Source organism: Citrus clementina, unplaced genomic scaffold (genome assembly GCF_000493195.1).
Source record: "Citrus clementina cultivar Clemenules unplaced genomic scaffold, Citrus_clementina_v1.0 scaffold_2, whole genome shotgun sequence".
Taxonomy (NCBI): Eukaryota; Viridiplantae; Streptophyta; class Magnoliopsida; order Sapindales; family Rutaceae; genus Citrus; species Citrus x clementina.
The window spans coordinates 23,941,806-23,963,397 of NW_006262688.1; the positions used below are offsets into that span (position 1 = coordinate 23,941,806).

The 21,592-nt window shown below is 35.4% G+C and overlaps 3 protein-coding genes across 5 annotated transcripts; 1 reads left to right on the forward strand and 2 right to left on the reverse strand.

The window, feature by feature from the left end:
• Window positions 1-6,843: 6,843 nt before the first annotated feature.
• Window positions 6,844-9,615, reverse strand: LOC18052041 (receptor-like protein 12). Its single transcript, XM_006447708.1, has one exon. It carries the CDS (start codon window positions 9,613-9,615, stop codon window positions 6,844-6,846), a length of 2,772 nt encoding a protein of 923 aa, XP_006447771.1.
• Window positions 9,616-14,755: 5,140 nt separating this feature from the next.
• LOC18052042 (pentatricopeptide repeat-containing protein At4g26680, mitochondrial) lies at window positions 14,756-18,236 on the forward strand. 3 transcript variants are annotated; one of them, XM_006447709.2, is made up of 3 exons: window positions 14,756-16,595; window positions 17,475-17,786; window positions 18,144-18,236. In XM_006447709.2, the coding sequence occupies exon 1, from the start codon at window positions 14,813-14,815 to the stop codon at window positions 16,508-16,510; it is 1,698 nt and encodes a 565-aa protein (XP_006447772.1). In that variant the 5' UTR covers window positions 14,756-14,812; the 3' UTR covers window positions 16,511-16,595; window positions 17,475-17,786; window positions 18,144-18,236. The 3 variants fall into 3 exon arrangements, with proteins under 3 accessions (XP_006447772.1, XP_024047006.1, XP_024047007.1); XM_024191238.1 differs by having other exon boundaries at window positions 17,622-17,786; XM_024191239.1 differs by having other exon boundaries at window positions 17,630-17,786.
• On the reverse strand, window positions 18,172-20,042 carry LOC18052043 (premnaspirodiene oxygenase). Its single transcript, XM_006447710.2, has 2 exons — window positions 18,933-20,042; window positions 18,172-18,812 (listed from the first exon to the last, which is right to left on the reverse strand). Exons 1-2 carry the CDS (start codon window positions 19,854-19,856, stop codon window positions 18,195-18,197), a joined length of 1,542 nt encoding a protein of 513 aa, XP_006447773.1. The 5' UTR covers window positions 19,857-20,042; the 3' UTR covers window positions 18,172-18,194.
• Window positions 20,043-21,592: the final 1,550 nt, after the last annotated feature.

A 21,592-nucleotide genomic window follows, 5' to 3' on the forward strand; every position in this document is an offset into this window, starting at 1 on the left:
GTATCAAACGTGTGTGAACACTTTTTAAGTGTATCACTCGTATACCCTAAGTTGACAAAACACTTCTGCCGTCCACCAATCCGTTAACTTCTATTAGAAAGTTAACAGAATTGTGGTAAATTGACTATTTCACCCTTGAAACTCAAAATGAGGTAAAAAAATAAATTTATCCAAAAAATTAACGTAAATTTTTAATACACAATTTTTTTTGGTTATTAACAATAATTTTTTTGATTAAAAAATGAATTATTAATGGTACACATTATTAAAAATTATCCATAAAAAATATCCATATTATACCATAAAAAATTATTAACGACGTATTATTTACAATTATACATATTATACCATAAAAAATTTCAGTTGGAGCTTGGAGGAGTAGATCTTCAAAAATTTAGGTTAAATTTTAGAGGAGTAGATTTGGTTGTAAAGTAGATTTTTTTTTAGCAATTATTAACAATTATCCGATAAATGGGATGACATGTCATTTTTATCAATATATATCATATGACATGTCATTTTTACTAGGTAAATGAGATGACATGTTGTTTTTTTAATCAAAGTTTCATCCATCTTAAAAGACTAGATTACCCTTATGATGTTAGCACTTGCAAACGGAAGTTAACGGATTGGTGTTTTGTCAACTTAGGGTATACGAGTGATACACTTGAAAAGTGTTCACTCACATTTAAAACGGGTGTTATTTAAGGGTATATAGCTGATAATTTCCCTTGATTGAATAATGATATTTACTTATAAATTGTTTATAAATAATAACATTTATGTAAATTTTTTTTTATAAATTGTTTATAAATCTAATGATACATTTAAGACTTGTTACCAGCAATTTAATGCAAAAGTTTTCATGTAAATTGCCACGTAATATTTACACATGTAGAATCATACCTTGCAAACATGCAAGCTAGGTAAAATGTTTTCTTATGTTATAGAGAACATGCAAAACATATTTACAGAATCCTTAATTTTTGCACTGCTAAACATGCAAAAATTAAAATATTATGCTTCACGTTATTAATTTAATATGCAAAAGCATATCTCATGTCATATGCTTTATATTATGTCACTTGTCATGCGATAAATGTATTTCTCATGTAGTACAAGTGAACGTAAGCCACTCCTTTGGCTCACCCTGAGGGTCTGGTGTAAAAGGTAAAAGGAGCAATCCATGCTAATTATCTAGTAAATTTATTAAGATCCACATCCACTTGGAGGATGAATAGGTTCGTGCAGAATTTATTGGATAATATAACTAGTAAAGGGCTTAGGTTTTAATATTTAACATAATTGAGCTTTATTTGATAAATTCCAAGATTATCAGTATGCATGATTATTATTGTAACGTTATTTATTATTCAGATAATAAACCTTAGATAAAACTAGATTAAAACCACAATTTGCCCTCATCATCTTCACGCCATTCACTAAAGATGAATAACATTAGAATTAGAGGAATGACATATTTGTTAATTAGATAATTATCTATTTTGCGTATTATTAAACTCAATCGCACATTAAAAGATAATGACTATCACTTGAGTTGTGATGCTTCAGCTTGTCATGCAACATCGATAACACGTGATAAGCCTATCAATTGACGAGTAGTTCGTCTTAATAGAAAGTGCAAGAGTGAACAAATTCTATATTTTTTGGCTATAAAAGCAGACCGAACATTACTCTAAAGGGGATCGAGGTAGAGAGAGTGACATTCTATTTAAGCATAAACAATATAGAGAGAGTAGTAACAATTAAGACGTGGTAGCACTTTTGTATGGAGAGTCCCTAGGCTCCCACACTTTACTCTTTGGATATGGAACTTTTCTAATTTCTTTCCCTAATATATTTTTCTTTAGTGTTCTTTATTGAGTCTTTTTGTAGATATTCTTCCGTAAAACCATAAGAAGTTGCAATACGACCTTTTTCTAGCCTCTTAACACTTCAAGAAAGACGTGGGCTTAATTTCTCAAATCCATTTGAGGGGACACGTAGTAATCACAAAAATGCCTCCATACACTTTTATCATGGGCATAGTTTTAATTACGAGTATCACATATAGAGTCAATTAAGTAGTTATTATTGGTGTAATACCAAGCATAAATTAATTAAAGAGGCTGTTAATTAATTGAATCTTTATTTAATTACATGAGTAATTAAATTGTAACTTTGAATTTTCTAATGTTATATTACGAGATGACTGACTCTTTAATTATTAAGTTGGAGCTAAGAAGCCCTTGGATTTGCAGTTCCATACTAGCTCAATTTTTAGTCAAAATAAGTGTCTATATGAAGGAGAGAAATTATAACATATGCATGGATTTAGCTCAATTTTTAGTCAAATTAAATACCTATATGAAGGAGAAAAATTATAACACATGCATAGATTTTTCTTTAAAAAAAGATGCAGTTCTAAAATTTCCAACATGGTAATTAGGGTTATCTACGTGCCACACAACCTTGTTTTTAGTTGCTTCTCTAAATAACACTTCCTTTTTCCTTTCATATTCATGGTTTTTCAAGCGAATTTAACGACAAATACATCTCAAGTCCAAAATTTAGTATTAATTACATATAAAACAAATCGTTTAGATTTTAAGCTTTTAAGCCACCCACATGAGATGGATCGAACAGTTACGTCATTTCTAATGTGTAGACATAAATGTCATAATATTGGGCGAAAGAGAGCAACAAGATTGACAACTGTTCATTGCCCATGCGCGTTAGCTAACATGACGTTGAAAATCATTTCATGTGCATGGATGGTTATTTTAGTATGATTTAACATTATTGGTCACATTGATTTGGAGTTTTTTCCTTGTAGAAGCTTAAACAAAATAAACTTCTAATTAGAACGAATAAAGACCTGAGAAAAAAAAAAGAAATGGAAAATGAAAGAATAAAGATTTGCATCCCTTGATAAGTGTGAACCCCTTTAATTAATAATTTAATTTCTAACTCTCCTTCTCCACTTCATTCTCTTTACAAACCATTCATGCTTTCTTGAACTGAAAGCATGCTCAAGAATCAACCCAATTATTAACCCCCTAGCATATCCTATCAAATGCAAATTAAGAATGAGAATCTTGATGTTCTGCCTCTGGTGGCTTAGGATTATCACATTTTTTCGATCAAAGCTTCTCCACACAAGCTTGGATTCCCACCATATGAACTATTCTCAATCGTATTTTTCCCGTGAGATAGTTGTGTGACTACACATCAAAGAACTCATGAAATGTTAATTCTACTAATTGATGTGGAATTTAACCCGAAAGCATGTTGTTAGAGAGATCCAAAGATTCTAGCATAATTAGGCTGCCCAAAGCTGATGGAATGTGGCCTCAAAGATTATTTCTAGAAAGATGGAGACAATGAAGCCCTTCTAAATTGGCAATGGAATCTCTCCTACGAACATATTGTCCGAGAGAATGATGCCTCTGAGGATATTGTCCCGTAGTAGGGAGAAACTGCAAGAATTTCACCTGTCAATAGGCCAGGTTGCATATAAGCTAGCTGACTTTCATCAAACTTTCATATCATTCCAACAATCGAAGTGCTTTGATGGGAGCTAACTTGTAAATCTGTTATGAGAGCGATTGATGACGTGCAGCTTGAGAAACTCAAAATCGTTTCCGGTTCTTTTATTACGCTGTAGAATTTGTTGGATTGCAAGATCAGAACCTTTAACTCTTGCAGAGTTCCCAACCAGAGGGTGAGAAAATACCAGCGATTTGGTTGTCTCCAAGATCAAGAAATTCTAGCATTGTACAATTGGTCAATCATCTCGGAACTCTCCCTTGGAATAGATTGTGGAGATTGTGGCTCAAATCAATCATTCTCGGCTCTGTTCCATCTATGAGAGTTTGAGGAATGCTTCTGTGAAATTTGCTTCCTTGTTTTAATACTGATAAGTGACTACTGAAATTGCCCAAGCTGAAAATTATTTTGAGACAAATCGCGGATATAAAGACTATTCAAATTGCATATGATTGATGGACACCTGTGAGCTTTTTGTTTGAAAGCAGATAGTGTTTGATGAAAACTGGAGGAATCGGAAGTGCTTCTTGAAGCTTATTGGATCTAAGTCTAAAGTGACAAGAGTCAAGACAAGTTCACGGACTAATAACAGGATGTTGATCAAACCCAGTTAGTAGGTTGTGCGAAAGGTTCAAAGGATTCAAAGTACCAGCACTTATATTTAAAAACCATTCAGGTACTTTTGCCAGCTATCTTGTTAGAGGAAAGGTCAAGCGCATTCAATTGGTCTTGGTTCTGCAAGAAATTTTGGAAATTTCTAGGATTGGTAAGAGTATTGGCTTTGGGAATGATAAATTGTTAGAACTTAGAAGCCAGAAGCAGCACTTCTAAACTTTCGAGTTTATGCAGAAGCATATGTAGATGTGCCGTGCCACTGAAATTATTTGAAAGATCAAGTCACTGTAGACTCTTGAGTTCAGAGATACTGGTTATGAATTGAGCCATTTAGTTGATTGTAGGAAAAAGCTGAAGAAACTATAATTGAGTCAGGTTGCTAGTTGTTGTGCAAAATTTTAATATACTCGTAAGCACACGAATTTGGAAATAAAATAGTGGTAATGAAGTTGAACCAACTATAAATTGAAAAGTTTGATTTAAATCTAAAATTAATATCGATCATAATTTAGTTGAGCAAATTGAGTTTTAAGATAAATTACTCTAATTAAGCTAAGAAAACAGTTGAAGTAAAGGAAAAATCAATTAAAAAAAAGGTTACCAAGGTTTTAGAATCCACAACTATTCAACTAGTAATTATCTAATTATCAATTAATTATCAATTTTAGAGTGACAACTCGAAATCAATTTATGTCATCTCATAGATATAATAAATAACCTCGATTAAACTTAATCTTGTGTGGGCTCTTTTTCACTTCAAAGCAGGATTTCTAAGCATTATATGTATCCTATTGAAAAACAAAGGATCAAAGTTTCCTAAGCATTCTATGTATCCAATTTATTAAAAAACAAATAATCAAACATTAATCATTATTTCACCAAGCCTTGATTTAATCAAATAATCTCTTAACTATTAAGAATACATGATATTAAAGATGAAAAGATAATTATTCAATCAATCATGTGAAACAAGAATCATAATCATCAAAGAACATATGTAGAGAATTAATTAAATAAAACGATAATTATTTTATTGAATATGGTTTCATCCTTAACCTCAGTATAAGAAGATTAGTTAAACACACTTGAATTGAAAACAACAAATAAAATAAAATCAGCCATGGGAAAACTGAACTGCTTCTGCTACTCCTTTCTGTGCTAAATGCAGCCTCTCTACCCTCAATTGTCTAATGTATTAGCCTTATATAATAATGCCCCATGACCAAAAGATATAACCGAATCCCGTACGCTTTAAGGGTAAAACATGTATGTATTATATGCTGATCACTAGTTTGAGATAGTCCTGATAGCTGCTTCAGGTTCACAAGCCAGGAAGAGAGTGAACCCGTCGGTCAGGTAATTGCAACCCAAGCTTAAAACGGAGAGCCGGGTTAGGTTCATGAGCCAAGAGGGAAACTCACCAAAAAGGTTGGTACTGAAAAGACCTCAATGGGTGATTCTGTTCGTATTAGCAATCCAGAGCAATGAACGAGAATTTAGGCCCGAAAGATTGTTTAAAAGAGGGTCCAGCAAAACAGAGTTGGGTAAGTAACTAAGAGAAGCTGGAAGTTGGCCTGAAAAACTGCAGGCTGATAAGTCCATTTCTTTCAAAGAATGAAGATTTCCAATGGAAGTAGGCAATTGACCCAAAAAATTATTAAAGGCTAAGTGTAGGAAACTGAGCTTGATGAAGAGTCCCTAGTGAAGATGGAATTGTTCCTGAAAAAGAGCAGTCACCGATATCCAAGCTAGACAAAGATTTTGAATTTGGTACCTTACCAGAGAATCCTGTGGCAGCGAGTCTCAATTCTTCCAGGGGACTTTTCTCGTCAAATTCTGGTAAAGTATCCCGCGAGTTTTAAATTGAACCTCACATTGAGAAAGTAAACATTGGGTATCTGGAAGATGGTTACTGGGACTTCTCCCAGCGATCTACAGGCTTCAAGAGAGAAATAAGTTAATGAAGATAGATTTGCCGAGCTATGGGGAATGCAAGAAGAAATGTTCACCTCGTTTAGGTTGAACAATTCCAGGTTTGTTAAATCCTCTGCTAGATTTTGTAGACTCGTCTTTTGGAGCTTCAGAAAAAGATTTCCTGACAAATCAAGGGACACAAACTTGGAGATCTCTACGATTTCTGATGAAATTTGACCAGAAAAGGAAGATGAAGAGGGGTTTAGATGTGATAATCGTGAAAGATTCAGGATTCCAGAAGGGATTTTAGAAAGATAGAAGTCGTTATCAGAGAGGCTAAGCCACTCAAGATGGACATGATTGAAGAGGCTGCTGCCGGCGTTGATAGAACCACAGAGGCAACTACTGGGAACCCAGTTATATTCGCTTGGAATCCACATCATAAATATCAACGGCGAATAGTTATACTTTACATTACCACTACGACAACGTTTGGTTCGCACTCTTTGATGCGTTTGGTTAAGATTTTTTAAAATAAGAAAAAGCTAACAATAACTAAAACCATCAATCAATAAGTGTGGAAAAATTTGTCGCCGTATGAACAGATCAAATGAAACTATAATATCTAGTTTATTTATTTATCTTAATTATACGCCTCGATGATACAAGAATATTTATTGAAGAGAAACTGAAAAAGAAAAAATAATCACTCAATTATAACAGACATATTGAGCACTACCCCTTTGAACATGCGGCTAATTTGACTCAGTTTCTTCTGCCTCTCTTTCTCCTCCTTCCTTGTACTCGCATCCCAAGAGTCTTTGCAAACCATGCATTTATTCTGGTGGTGAAGGTTTGTCCAATAACGACTCCAACTATAAGCCCACTTGCATACCCTGTCAAAACAATTTTCCATCCAAATTCAAATGGAGTCTCAGAGTCTTGATCTTCTTTCTGAGAGGACTCAGAAATTTCACAATTTCTTGACAAAGGTTTTCCACATAATCCCGGGTTCCCTTCAAACGAGCTATTCTCAAATGTGTTAAATTGTTTCCCTTGTGGAATCTGTCCTGTGAGATTGTTGTCCGAAACATCAAACACTGCAAGGGATGTGAGCTCTGCTAGTTGTCGGGGAATCTCTCCTGAAAGATTGTTATTAGAGAGGTCCAATGACTCTAGCACCGTCAGGTTGCCCAAAGATGATGGGATGTGACCAAGGAGATTATTGCCCGAGAGGTTAAGACAGTTAAGCCCCTTTAATTCAGAAATTGATGTTGGAATTTTTCCTATCAATTTATTGTTGGAAAGAATAATGCCTGTGAGAAAATTTGATACCTTCCCATAATTCATCTCTATACCCTTGTTAACCATTGTTATGGAGTAGGCATAAATATATTGTAATGAGTAATCAAAAATATATGCACTGCTACTGGGTAATATGTAATTCAAACTCTGCCCCGGTTGATCTTGCATGTATTTTAGCTGACTTTTATTTGCAACTTTAATGGCATTCCAGCACTGGAAGTATTTCGATGGTAGCTTACCTGAAAATCTGTTGTGAGAGAGGTCAATGATGCGTAACTTGGGAAACACAAAACCTGTATCAGGTTCGCCTATTTCACCATGGAATCTGTTGGATTGCAGCATGAGAACCTTTAATTCCGGAAGTGTTCCCAGCCAAGAAGGGAAAAGATCAGCTATTTGGTTATTTCCAAGATCAAGAAACTCCAGCATTGTACAATTGGCCAACGATCTTGGAATTCTACCTTGTAATAAATTGTGGCTCAAATCAATCATCTTCAGGTTTGTCGCATTCTTGAAGATTTCTGGAATGCTTCCGTGAAATGTGTTACTTTGCAGATTTAATATTGATAGGAGATAACTGGAATTGCTCAAACATTGTGGAAGAACACCACTTAAGAAATTGTGGGACAAATCAAGAACGCGAAGACTATTCAAATTGCATAACCATGGTGCAAGCTTCCCAGTCAGCAAATTGTTCGAAACAAGATAATGAATGGTGGATTCTGGGGGAATTGGAAGTGGCCCTTGCAACTTGTTAGACCTAAGGTCTAAAGTAACAAGATGAGTCCACGGAAGTACAACACTACCTCGATCGAACCCTGTTATAAGATTGTAAGAAAGGTTCACGAATTGCAAATTTCCTGTAGTGACATTTAACAACCATCCCGGTATTTTGCCAGGAATTTTGTTGGCAGAAAGATCAAGTAGCTCCAACTGATCCTGGTTGTTAAGAAAATCCGGAAACTCCTTCAGGTTGCATGAAGCGAGCCCTAGAAACACAAATTTATTCTGAAGACGGATGTTGACAGTGTTTCTGGTGATCAATGACAAATTGTTTGCCGAAAGAAATAACACTATTAAGCTTTTGAGTTTAGGAAGGAGCTCTTCAATGTACACATTTCCACTCAAGTTATTTGAATGAAGATCAAGATATTCAAGTCGCTTGAGTTCAGAGATAGAGCTAGGAACTGGGCCTTGGAATTGATTGCACGAAAGATCAAGAGCCGTCAATTGGGTTAAGCTCCCGATTTGAGATGGCAAATAACCTCTCAGTTGATTAGACTTGAGTGACAGAATTGTCAACCGGTTGAGGTTCGCAAGCCAATTTGGGATCGGACCTGTTAATTGGTTGAGATCAAAGTTTATGTAAGTAAGTTGTGTTAGGTTCATGAGCCAGGAGGGAAATTCGCCAATTAAGTTGATATTTGCGAGGGCTAACCAAGAAAGTTCGGTCTGCTTGGCGATCCAAGAGAATGAAGCTGAAGGTGGGCTTGAAAAATTGTTCTGAGAAAGTTCCAAACATTTGAGCTTGGTAAGATTACCAAGTGATGGAACTTGCCCTGAGAAACTGCAGCCATCGGCATCAAGCAGGTTTAAAGAAGCAAGACCTTCAATGGTAGCTGGCAACTCTCCAGAAAGCCGATGGTTAAAAGAAAGGTATAGATTGACGAGTTTTGTGAGGTTACCAAGTGAAGATGAAACTTTTCCTGACAGATAATTATATGATAGAATAAGGTCCTTCAACATGGAGAGCTGATAGATCTCTGAAGGTATTTGACCAGAAATGGATGAATTATAAAGATTTAGATGAGATAACCTCGAAAGGTTCATGATTTCAGAAGGAATTTTTGAATAATTGAAGTTATTATCCGCAAGGCTAAGCCATTCAAGATGGCGAAGATGGAAGAGGCTGCTGCTAGAATTGATGGAACCATAGATGCAACTGCTAGTGAGGTTCAGCTTTATCACATGGCCAGTGTCCTCATTGCACTTGACACCGTCCCATGAGCAGCAGTCGCGATCTTCTTCTTCCAGGTTCCATGATGCAAACTTGGCATGAGCAGAACGATGAGCAGAAGCTTCCTTATTAATGGTCAGTCTTTCCTTGAACTGCAGCAAGGCGGACCGCTCACCAGCATGGCAAAGTTGATGCAGAGGAGAAGCAAGGTGAGCATTTGTGATATGAAATAACAAAAGCGAAAAAGCTGTTAAGAAACAAAAAGATAACCCCATAATGTCTTTAACACAATTTATTTAGCTGATAGGATTAAAGGATTTTGTTTTGCTTAGCAAGTATGGTAGGACAATTGTGATGCATTTATAGGCAGCTAGGGAATCATTATAGATGTCATCATGACGTGCAAGGGACGCACGTGACGTTTACACTTTCCAGTAACACCCACATGGAATGAATTTATTGAACGATCCCATTGAACCCAAGATTTTCCTGATGTGCAAGTGTGTGAATCTCTTAAACCCAAACGTATTATTCAGTATGCCTAGTCAACGACGAGACCTGTGGAAAATGCAGTTTCTAAGATGGAAAATTTGTCTCACAATTCAATAAGTTTAGCCTTTTCATGGGACAACAAGCTGCCTCTCCTTTCTCCCTTTGCTAAGACCGAAAGATTTTTACCTCAAGGGGAAGGCATTTATAATTGGTGCAAAATATTTTGACAAGCTACGGCAAAGTTTCAAATGCTGAGAGTTTTGAGATCTTTTTTTTTTTTTTGAGTTATGTTCAGTCTATTCTTATTTTACATCAGGAATTTGGGCCAACATAGATAATTTCTATTGCCATGTAACCTAAAGTTTTATATTATTGGGATTAAAATAAGTCTTTTCTATTGCGACGTAACGTAACTTTTCAATTTTTATTCTTGTATTAGGACATATATATCTTCTGAAATATTATGTAAAAAGATATGTATACCTCAGCCACATTCGTTGAAGAGGTAATTGTCTGACTCTATGAGGAATCCTTGCAATTGCAGCGTACATAAGCAGAAATTCCCTTTATATATGTGATGTGAAATCAGGAATTTTGATCAAAACTATGGATTCCCATATTGCCGTCTAGTTTCATTGATATTGGCATAAAACTTGGGATATTTCTTGGAAAGTGTCGGAATCAAGAGTCAATTAATTTGTAACATTTGTATGTGGATACCCTACCAGATACGCTCAAAATGTCGACCTTGACCATTAATGCTCAAAATGTTGACCTTGATCATTAATCTTGTACATTGAATGTTCTTTAGTCCACTTTAATAAAAATTTTAATTTGTTTGTTTTTATATCAGTAGATTTATTTATTTATTTTTAATTGAATTTGTTAAATTACTTGGGAAAAATGAAATCCACAAGCAGTAAAACTGTTAATTTCTTGAAAAACTGTTACATTTTTCCTTATATTTATTTATTTTCCTTTCTTCTAACAGCCACTCCAAATCTTTCAGTCATAACAAGATCTTCAGGTTTGATCCCACTTGGAAGCTTCCAATCAAAGTAGTATAGCAATTGAGCCAGTGCAAGTTCAGTAATTGAAATAGCAAATGATATGCCCGGACAAATCCGCCTTCCTGAACCAAATGGAAGGATTTCAAAGTTGGTTCCCTCTAAAGTCAATTGAAGGCCCTTCAAATCTCTCTGTTTAAAGCTTTCAGAATAAGCCTAAATTGTTGCATCTCTCCCCGTTGCATGTTCATCAATGATGATTTTGGTTATTGCCGGTACAGTAAATCTCACATCTTTTAGTTGCCACTCTTATGTTTAAAGGCGCTGGACGGGGCATGTAATCTGAAAGTTTCTTCGATAAGTGCTTCGGGTAATCAAGCTTTTGAATTTCTGATTCTTCGATTTTGTATGTACCTCATTTTCCAGTGATGTTGCTGAAGTCTCACTTGCTGCAAAAGAAATGTCCTGAAAATATATCAAAAAGTCTCAGTGAATTATTACCTGAATGATAGCTAGAGCTTTGACTCGATTAATTGTCACTTAAATTTAAGGGTGCAAATCAATGATGACAAATCCTGGAGTAAGAGGCAATATATGTCCTCAACAAGTGATGTAAAACTTTAGATCATTGCACATGTATTGCCAGCGTGGCAATGGGTTATAACCATGTAACAAAACTCTCCCGCCCACATGCTTTGTGTGAGCAGGAAGTTAGCTGAACTTTCTCATCTCAATTTTTACATTTTCTTATACTTTATCGGCTGCCAAACAGTCTCATCTTTATTGTTAAGGAAGCTCTTCTTGCTTGCTGTACAATAAGCAAAACAGAAGATAAAACAGAGGATTGCAGCAACTACAGCACACCGTTAAAGGTTGATGATTTGGCTGTCCAGGTGGCACCTGGTGGTTATGTAATTCAGCGCTGCTATATGCCCTGAACTTAACTCCAAATTTACACTCCGAATTTTTTCAAAACGCTGCGTTTTAAAACGGTCGTTTTAAAGTAATCATACTTTCTTAGCTTATTTCACAAGACATATTTGGGGTTGCTAAATCCCGTATGGTTCTGTCTTAGCTCGTTTTATTGAGCCCATTTTAATAAAAAAAAAACGGTCGTTTTTCCTTTTTTAATTGCAGTTCTGCAGTACGTGTTTGTCCTTCTATTTGCTTTCGTTTCAACCCAACACTCTGTGCAGGTCGCTTCAATTCATTGCAAACTGCAAAACCCAAACAGCAAAGATTCATAATTAACCTCACTAAAAACTCAAACGTAATAAATACGAGTTAGCAGTGCTAGAGAACTTGGCCTGTAACCCACAAGCATTCATAAGCAACCATTCAAAAAAAGTTTTTTAGTACTTCAAACTAAATTCCTAAGCTAGTCAGTCCAGAATGTACAAAAATTAGTGATAAGCACAATTATACATCTTTTCTCTTCAAGGAACAACATCAGAGACTATTTTATCCTCGTGGGCTCATTTTCCAACTTCCTGGCTGTTAATTCAAAACAAAAGGAGACTAGCAATTTAAAAGGTGTTCGTAGATATAACTTCTCCAAACCTAACAAACCACCGAGCATCAGACGAATTGTCGTCGTGCTCAACATGCTGCTGCCGTTCTCTGTCGAACACAAATTTGGTGTAATAGTCTATTGGTTTTGGAGCGGCCAGAGAAAGTTTTGCGGGTGGAGCTGGAAGAAGGGAAACCAGAACTCTAGCTACTTCCTGCATGGTTGGTCTTTCTCGTGATGGCAACAGAGACATCGACCGAGTGATGGCGGTGGTCCATCGTCTGTGCCGGCTGTCCCGTCGGTGATTGTAGATTTTTGCGGGTGTGAGAGACCAAGAGTAAAGAGAGACTGAGAGTAAAGAGAGACTTTCAGAGATTTTGCTCGCGTTTCTCAAAAGGAAAGGTTAAACGGTGCGTTTTCTATTCAATTAAAACAGTGCGTTTCAATTCGGGGTGGGGTTAAAAATCGGGGCAAATAGTTTTTTCTTATGTAACAATTACCAGCACACGTGAAGATTCGTTTTGATTAGTTATAGTTAGCAGTACATTTGAGCTGTCATCTTCAGCTTAGTATATAAACAACAATGTAATCACTTTATAAATTCATTCAGAATAAATCAAATGATATTCTAGAATCCTCTTAACTTCAGTTTTATTCTCTCAACTTTCTTTCATTTTCTTGTTAACCAAACAATCATTAAAACAATTTTAACTTTTATCAAATTTGGATTTCTAACATATCTTATCATCCCTGAACTGAAGTACAAGCAGAATAAAAAATCATACACAACAAAATGATTCCAGCGTCTACAAAGAAAACTAAGGATTTTTCAATAAACCAGATGCTCCAATCTCAATCCTTTCGAATCCTCTTCTCTTCTTCTTGATGCTTATTAAATATTGGAAGCAATCCAGAAGCTAAAGAAAAAGCAAAAGCAAGCAGCCTCCAGGGCCAAAATCACTTCCTACTATAGTCAACTTGCATCAATGGGCAGGTGCTTTACCACATCAAGCTCTTACAAGACTATCCAAGCAACATGGTCCTGTAATGAAACTGCAACTTGGTGAGCTACTTGCTTTGGTCATTTCATCACCTGGAGCAACCCAAGAGGTCTTAAAAACAAACGAGATTAGCTTCGCGCAGAGGCATGAAACTTTTGCCGGTAAAAATAATGACGCATTATCTTTCAACTTCAAGTATGTCCTTCTCTCCTTGTAACGATTACTGGCGAAACCTGAGGAAGATTACGGTATTCGATCTCTCAAGTAGAAATCGCGCGCAATCATTCAGATTAATAAGAGTAGAAGAGGCATTAAATCTTGTTGAATTCATTTCTTCCTCTGAGGGATGTGACTAGTGATATTATTTCTAGGGCAGCATTTGGTAACAAGTGCAAAGATCAAGATGATTTTAGTTCCACTTGTTGAGGAAATATTGCCGCTTGCTGCAGGATTTGTCATTACTGATTTGTACCCTTCTCTTAAATTTCTTTGTTCTGTAAGCGGGATGAAGTCTAAAGTGTAGAAAATTCATAAGAACATGGACAAGATTCTTGAAGATATTATTGCTCAACATAAGATGAAAAGATAAATTTCTATTAATTACAAAAATGTTGAGACTGGTGACAAATATTTGTTTCAGACACTGTTGAATTGTGCTCCTGATAACCATGATTTTATCTCACAATTATTAAAGTCACAGCTACCACTCAGGTAAGACTTGTAAACCCTTGCTAAATTTTCTTATTATTAATGTTAACAACATTGCATTTGTTCGAACAGTAATATATACGACACGAGCTACAAATCTGTATTCTAAAACTCAGGAATGTTCACTCCGGAGAAAAAGTCTTTTTTATATATGTGAGGTTCCGATTCAAGCATTTTGAAAAAAAAAAAAGACATTCGCATTAAGAAAATTTCTGACTGCTAACCTACGAGGGATTTTCAGATAACACAAGCATGCAAAGAAAAGAGCAAAATTGAAGAATCAGACATTCAAAAGCTTGATTACTTGAAAACAATTATCAGGAAAAGTTTCAGATTACATCTTCCAGTTTCTTTTTAAACATAAGAGTGGCAACAGAAAGATGTGAGAATAGTGGATACAGAATACCAGCCAAGGCCAAAATTCTCTCTATCTTATTTCAACATTAATTGAAACTCAAATAATATGTGTATTTTGGTCCCCAAAAACAGAATTCATGTCCTCAGTAGTTACTCTTACTAAAGGGTATTTTACTAGTTGAAACTCAAATAAATAAAAATATTTCCTTTTACTTAATAAATAGGGTAACTCTAAACCAAAACCTTCAAAGCCCACGAAGTTTAAGCCCAAACGCCTATTACCCACTTGAAAAGAAGAAGAGGAAAAAAAAAAAAAAAGGAAGCGCTTTTAAAACTTAAAAGAGCAAAAGCACTTTTGAGTTCACCAACTCAACGTGGTGACAGAACGGTGAACGGGATGAAGCTGCTGCCAAAATCGCTACTTACAACAGTTTGTTCAACAAAGGTTGGACCTTTCAATTCACTTTCAACCATTAATGTTTTCCCACTTCGTCGATTATCAACAATGGTCACCACTCTTGATAAAAATCCCACCTTTATAAACCCTTCAGTTTCTGAAAATTCAATGAAAATGAATCGGAATCCCATTCCAATTCCTCACAGAACACTCCCTGACCCAAAAGGCCAAGACTTTGATTTTGTAAACATTGCTTATAGCCATTTGATTCACTCTGATTGGAAGAAGCTCACTGCTTTATCAACCCATTTGACCCCATTTAGAGTTAAGCATGTTTTATTAAAAGTACAAAAAGACTATGTTCTTTCACTTGAGTTTTTCACTTGGGTCCAAACTCACAAACCCAGTTCACTTACCCTAGAAACTCATTCAATTGTCCTCCATATTTTGACCAAAAATAGGAAATTTAAGTCTTCTGAATCGATTTTAAGAGGCATTCTTGATTCGGATTCGTTTGATTTGCCTAGTAAGTTGTTTGATTCTATTTTGTATTCTTATCGGATGTGTGATTCTTCGCCGCTAGTGTTTGATTTATTGTTTAAGACTTATGCTCATAGAAAGAAGTTTAGGAATGCTACCGACACTTTTTGTCAAATGAGGGATTATGGTTTTTTGCCTATAATTGAGTCCTGCAATAAGTTTCTGAGCTCATTACTTGATTCAGAAAGGGTTGATATTGCTTTGGGGTTTTATAAAGAAATGCGGCGAAATAGGATTTCACCCAATGTTTATACTCTAAATATGGTTATGCATGCTTTCTGTAAATTGGGAAACATTGAAAGCGCGGTTGAAGTGTTTAAGAATATGGAGAGTATGGGTTTCATTCCTTCTGTTACAACTTATAATACATTGATTTCCGGGCATTGTAACAAGGGTCTTTTGAGTTTGGCTATGAAGTTTAAAAACTTGATGGAGAAGAATGGCATTCAGCCAAATGTGATTACTTTTAATACTCTAATTTTTGGTTTTTGCAAGAAAGGAAAGTTACATGAAGCGAACAGGATATTTAGTGAGATGAAAGCCACGAACGTGTCTCCCAATGTTGTGACTTATAACACGTTGATTAATGGGTATGGTCAAGTGGGCAATAGTGAGATGGGTGCCAGCCTTTATGAGGAGATGTTGAGAAATGGCATTAAGGTTGATATACTGACTTATAATGCCTTGATACTGGGTTTATGCAAGGAGGGTAAGACAAAGAAAGCTGCTTACTTGGTTAAAGATCTTGATAAAAATAGCTTGGTCCCAAATGCCTCAACCTATTCAGCTCTTATCACTGGGCAATGTGTGAGGAAGAACTCTGAACGTGCCTTTCAGCTCTATAAAAGCATGATAAGGAGTGGTTGTCGTCCCAATAAACATATTTTTGAAATGTTGATGTCTACTTTTTGCCAGAATGAGGATTTTGACAGAGCAGCTGAAGTCTTGCTGGAAATGCTTGAAAAATGTATGGCTCCAGATTCAATTATCCTATCTGAGCTTTACTGTGGACTTCACCATTGTGGAAAGGATGAACTTGCAATGAAGCTTTTTCGCAAGATGGAAATTAGAGGTTTGCTTCCAAAGGGATTTGACAAATTGAGAACTATCAACTGTGCACCAGAGAATGGGGAGAAAGAGAGTGGAGGTCTCTCTTAAAGTTATTAATTTGATTCTCTTTCAAATTTAAGCTTTTTGAACGGACCTTGTTATAATGCAAGTTTCGGTAATACAAGTGAGAAAGGTACTTTATATTCACTGTTAATGAACCCGTGCGTTGCTGATGTCCTTTTTATTTTTTTCTGAATTAAAAATTTGTTAAGCCTATATGCTGTATTTTAATTACCTATTCTTGTCTTTTGCTCCTTGATCATATGGTGTTTTGGAGTACTATCTTTTCCAGTTGTATGATTGGAGATATTGATATTTCATTATTTATATTCATTTGTGTACACATATACACTGGGAGGAATTTTACAAATACTATATTGTAAGTGGTCTGTTTGACATGTAATGTATGTCTGTTTCTGCATTCACGTTTATGGACACATGATCATCTTAATCTTATCTACTAAATCTTCTCACATTCTTGTTTGTTTCTATCTATTTCATCTAAAATTGTCTGTGTTCATCTGCATGTAATTCTGTTTTCTTCTACTGTAGGCTTTCCCTCCTTGAGTCATGTGAACAAAATAAATAAATTACGTATTAAATTATTTACTACACATTTTACTCACAGAGCATTCTTTTTTTTGGGATAAGAGACAAATTATTTTTCTGCTTTCATCTTTTAAAATTTGACCTATTATGTAAATTATGCTCATCCATGTAGCATTGTTTCCTTATGCTATTTCTTTCATAGAACCTTATTTTGCAAATCAAAAAGGGAACCCTCTTCTTAGCATTATATATCCCGATTCTGAACAGTTTGTGGCTATGACATCAGGTAACTGCAGAAATTTGGCTCATCTTCTATGAATATGCTTGTGCAAGTCCTTGTATATTATTGTTTGTTTATCCAAATTGGTAGCTGTTGTCGTTGTTGTTTTCTTTTTCTAAAGTTTTTACTGGATTCTTGATATCATCGGGACATCTGTTAATCTCATGCGTTGGCTGTATTCAGGCTTCAATTTGCTAATGGATGCAAGAGTATGATTAGAGAGCATACAGATTGGGCTCCGCTGACCATTATAGCTTCCTTTAGGACAATAGTAACTGCACCTTGATCTGTTCATTATTTACCAAATGCATACTAAAGGCTGTTTTTTAGCTGAAAAGGTACTTTTGCTGAGATTGATAGAGGCTCTGGGATGAGGAATGGATTCAATAGGATTATACCTGCCTTTGTTGAAATGGATGATTAGACATGCTTGGCACCGGGGAGTTTGAGGCCACATATCTTTAAGTTCCTCCACAGCAATCACAATGAGAGAAGGTAAAGGTTTGATGTATTAGAGGATAATATCTCAATGGCAAGTTTAGGATGCCTTTATGTTAAAATAAGAGCATACATCTTCAATAACTTTGCAAAGAGTTCTTGTAAGTTCATCTCTTGTTTGATCCCATCTAGTTTCTCCATTCAAACTGATGTAATCGCTGAGCTAGTCAAGTTTCAATGTTTGCAAAACATAATGGCATGATCAAACTAATGCCCCTATTTGGAACAAAAAGGAATTTTTTAATTTGTTTTTTATTTGTGTATATTGAAATAGAACTTGATCAGTTGCATTTTACAGTATTTATTGTAGCATTCTTTGCACCGGAACTGATACAATGTAATAAAACTGGACAGGTACAAAAGTTCTATGCAATTCCCAGCACTTATTACTGCCCTCCCGCTATGTCACTTCTCAAAAGGAATACGAGTGGTGGCAATCACCTGCAGATTCTCCTTTCTTCTAGCTGTCATTCCAAAATTCTCAGACATATCAAGGTCTTCTAGTCTTTCTCCATTTGCAAGTTTCCAGTCAAAGTGGTACATTAGTTGAGCAAGTCCAAGTTCAATATTAGCAGTAGCAAATGATATGCCTGGGCAAATCCTCCTTCCTCCACCAAATGGGATCAACTCAAAGTGATTTCCTTTAAAGTCAGTAGAAGAACCTTCAAATCTCTCTGGTCGAAAGCGTTCAGGATCTTTCCAGACTGTTGGATCTCTTCCTATTGCATGAAGATTAATGAGGATTTTGGCTTTGGCTGGTATTGTATATCCTCTAATCTCACATTTTTCCCTTGCTTCTCTTGGGGTAAAGGGACCTGGAGCATGTAATCTAAATGTTTCCTTGATAACTAATTTCAAGTAATCTAGCTTTTGAATGTCTGCCTCTTGAATTTTGCTCTTTCCTTTGCATGCTTGCCTTACCTCTTCTTGTGCCTTCTTCATTACTCTTGGGTTCTTTAGTAGCTCTGACATAGCCCATTCCATTGATGTTGCCGAAGTCTCACTACCTGCTGAAAAAATGTCCTGGAAACATATTGAAGTCTCATCAAGTTAATCATCTTCAATAATAGGTCTTATTAATACATAGTTGATAGGAAACGTCAATAATAGAAACTGAATTTTGGCATGGTGTATAGCTCTTACCAAAGTGACAGCTTTAACCTGATCGATTGTGAGATGAAACTCATTCTTATTAGTAGCCTCCGCATAATTCAGAAGTGTATCAACTAGATCTTCCTCTTCGAGTTTAACATTGTTGTTTGCAGCAGCTTTTCTTTTCAACTTGTGTTCAGCTACAATATCTTCAAGAATCTTGTCCATCTTTTTCTGAATTCTCATCAGAGCAGGCTTCACTCCAGTCAAGGGACGAAGAAATGTAAGGGAAGGGTACAAATCAGCAATGGCAAAGCCTGCACCAATTTTCATGATCTCCTCTAGCAATACAGTGAAGTTATGCTGGTCGCTGTTCTTCCTACCAAAGGCTGCTCGAGCAATAATATCATTTGTCATGGTGAAGATCTTTTCGCTAAGATTGATGGGACGACCCTGGTTTGAGGAAATGAATTCAACAAGACCCCATACCTCATCTTCTCTTATCAATCTGAATGACTGGACACGCTTGTTACTCAAAAGCTCCAAGACTGATATCTTCCTCATTTCTCTCCAGTAATCACCATAGGGAGCAAACACGATACTTGAATGATCATATGACATGATTTCGACAGCATAAACTTCAGGCCTCTGTGCAAACTTGATCTCATTTGTTTTCAGCACCTCTTTGGCAGCTTCAGGTGATGAAATGATCACAGCATCAAGCTGGCCAAGTTTTAGTTTCATGACAGGACCATATTTCCTGCATAGTTTTGTCATAACATGGTGTGGCTGACCATCAGCCAACTGATGCAAGTTCCCCAGAATCGGCAGCGGTTTTGGCCCGGGAGGCTGCTTGCCTTGTCCATTGGAATTCTTCCAATATCTAATAAGCATCAACAAGAAGAGGAGAAAAGATAAGAGAACAGGAAGAGATGGCAAATGAAGCATTTGGGTTGCTGTAGTAGTAATGTCCATTGATGATTGTGCTTTCAGAAATTCTTTTAGATTCTGTATGTGCTTTTGGCCACTGCAAGGACAAACATAAAACTGAAGTTGTGAATTTATTGTAAAAACTAGAAAGTTAAGATCATTAGCGTTATGGGGACACTGTATACCCCAATTAGATCAATAAATAATTTAATATTGTATGCCAATTGTGACTTCGACATCAAACGAATAAACTAAGAATAACAAGAGAATTTTTAGTGATGGTCAGTCAAAATTGGCCATCTATTTTCTATTAATTTTCTCATTAACTCATTATATTATTGTTTGATGTGCTAAAATTTATTCACAAAAAATTTAAAAAGGAAAAAAAAAATGCCTGGTACCCTTGCAAATGAAGCTCAGACACATGATAAAAAGGACATTAGGGAAATGTTCCTCTAGTCTCTATGATTTAAACAAATTACTTAAGTCTTTTTATTTTAAAACATTATTCTAAACGTATATATTATTATTTTTTTCATTAAACCGTACTTAGTTATTTTCTACTTTTTTAATTTTACATGCTTCAATATATTTGATATAAATGTTTTTTTTTTTTAGGAAAACTATTGCTCATGATATTTGCATCATACAAATTATTGAGACCCGTTTACATCAGTTATGATATGATATCGCTTAGATTTTTTAACCCTCTCTAATATTCGAAGGACGCCCAACTCCCATCTTGACCTATTTACATCAGTTCTGATATGATACCGCTCAAATTTTTTAATCCTCTTTAATATTCGAGGGACGCTCAACTCCTATATTGAGAGAAAGACTATTTTCACTCAAGCTCTGAAGCTCCAAAAAAAGAAATTTAAATTAAATTCTTACAATACGTTTGCGAGGGCTTCAATCACTTCCCTCACATTTGTGAGGGAGTGGCTCTAGCCAACCCAACTGGTTGATATAAATGTATTTTGGCTTTACTGAAACACTGAGTCTCGATATATGCATATGCTGCACTTTGATTTCTCCACTGGTGTATTGTTTAATAAATAGAATGTGGGATGTGATTTGTATTATGGGCATTCTTGATCTAAAGTAATATTTCTGAATCGACCATTAGAATGAAAAAACAGATTCTTATTATTCCATGATACAAATCAAGGATATCAAGCTCGGTGTTGGGGAAAATCCTCTTCATATATAAAGCATTGGATATATAGTTAGGTGCAAATTTATCCAAAGCACCAGCAGTTAAGGTGGCAAAACGAATAAATAAATCGTATTTTAAATAAATTTGTTCAAAATTCTGCCGATTCAAATTTAATTTATTTATTAAACAAATTAAAATCTTAAAATTCAGATTCGATTCGTTTAGTAAACAAAAATTTGGTTAAAAAATTAATAAATAAATCGAATCTGAATTGTTTACCATTCGTTTGTCCCATAATAAACTAATCCATAACTAATCAAATTGAATATGAATTCGTATACAAAATATAATTAATAAATAAAAACTAAGTAAAATAAAATTAAAAAACCCACATATTTAACATCCTATAAAATACAAATAATGCAAATCATATTTTAAAATTAAAATATGCAGTTATTCAAACACCAATTAGAAATTCTTACTGCGGAAAAAGAAAAAGAAAAAGATCTCAAAACATCACCGACTTGAACTCTCCACCATTTTCACTCTTGCTTGATTGTGTCTTCTTTATAAACGCTATTACCCCAATAGCCATGGTAAAAAAATGGCTTGTAATTTAAAC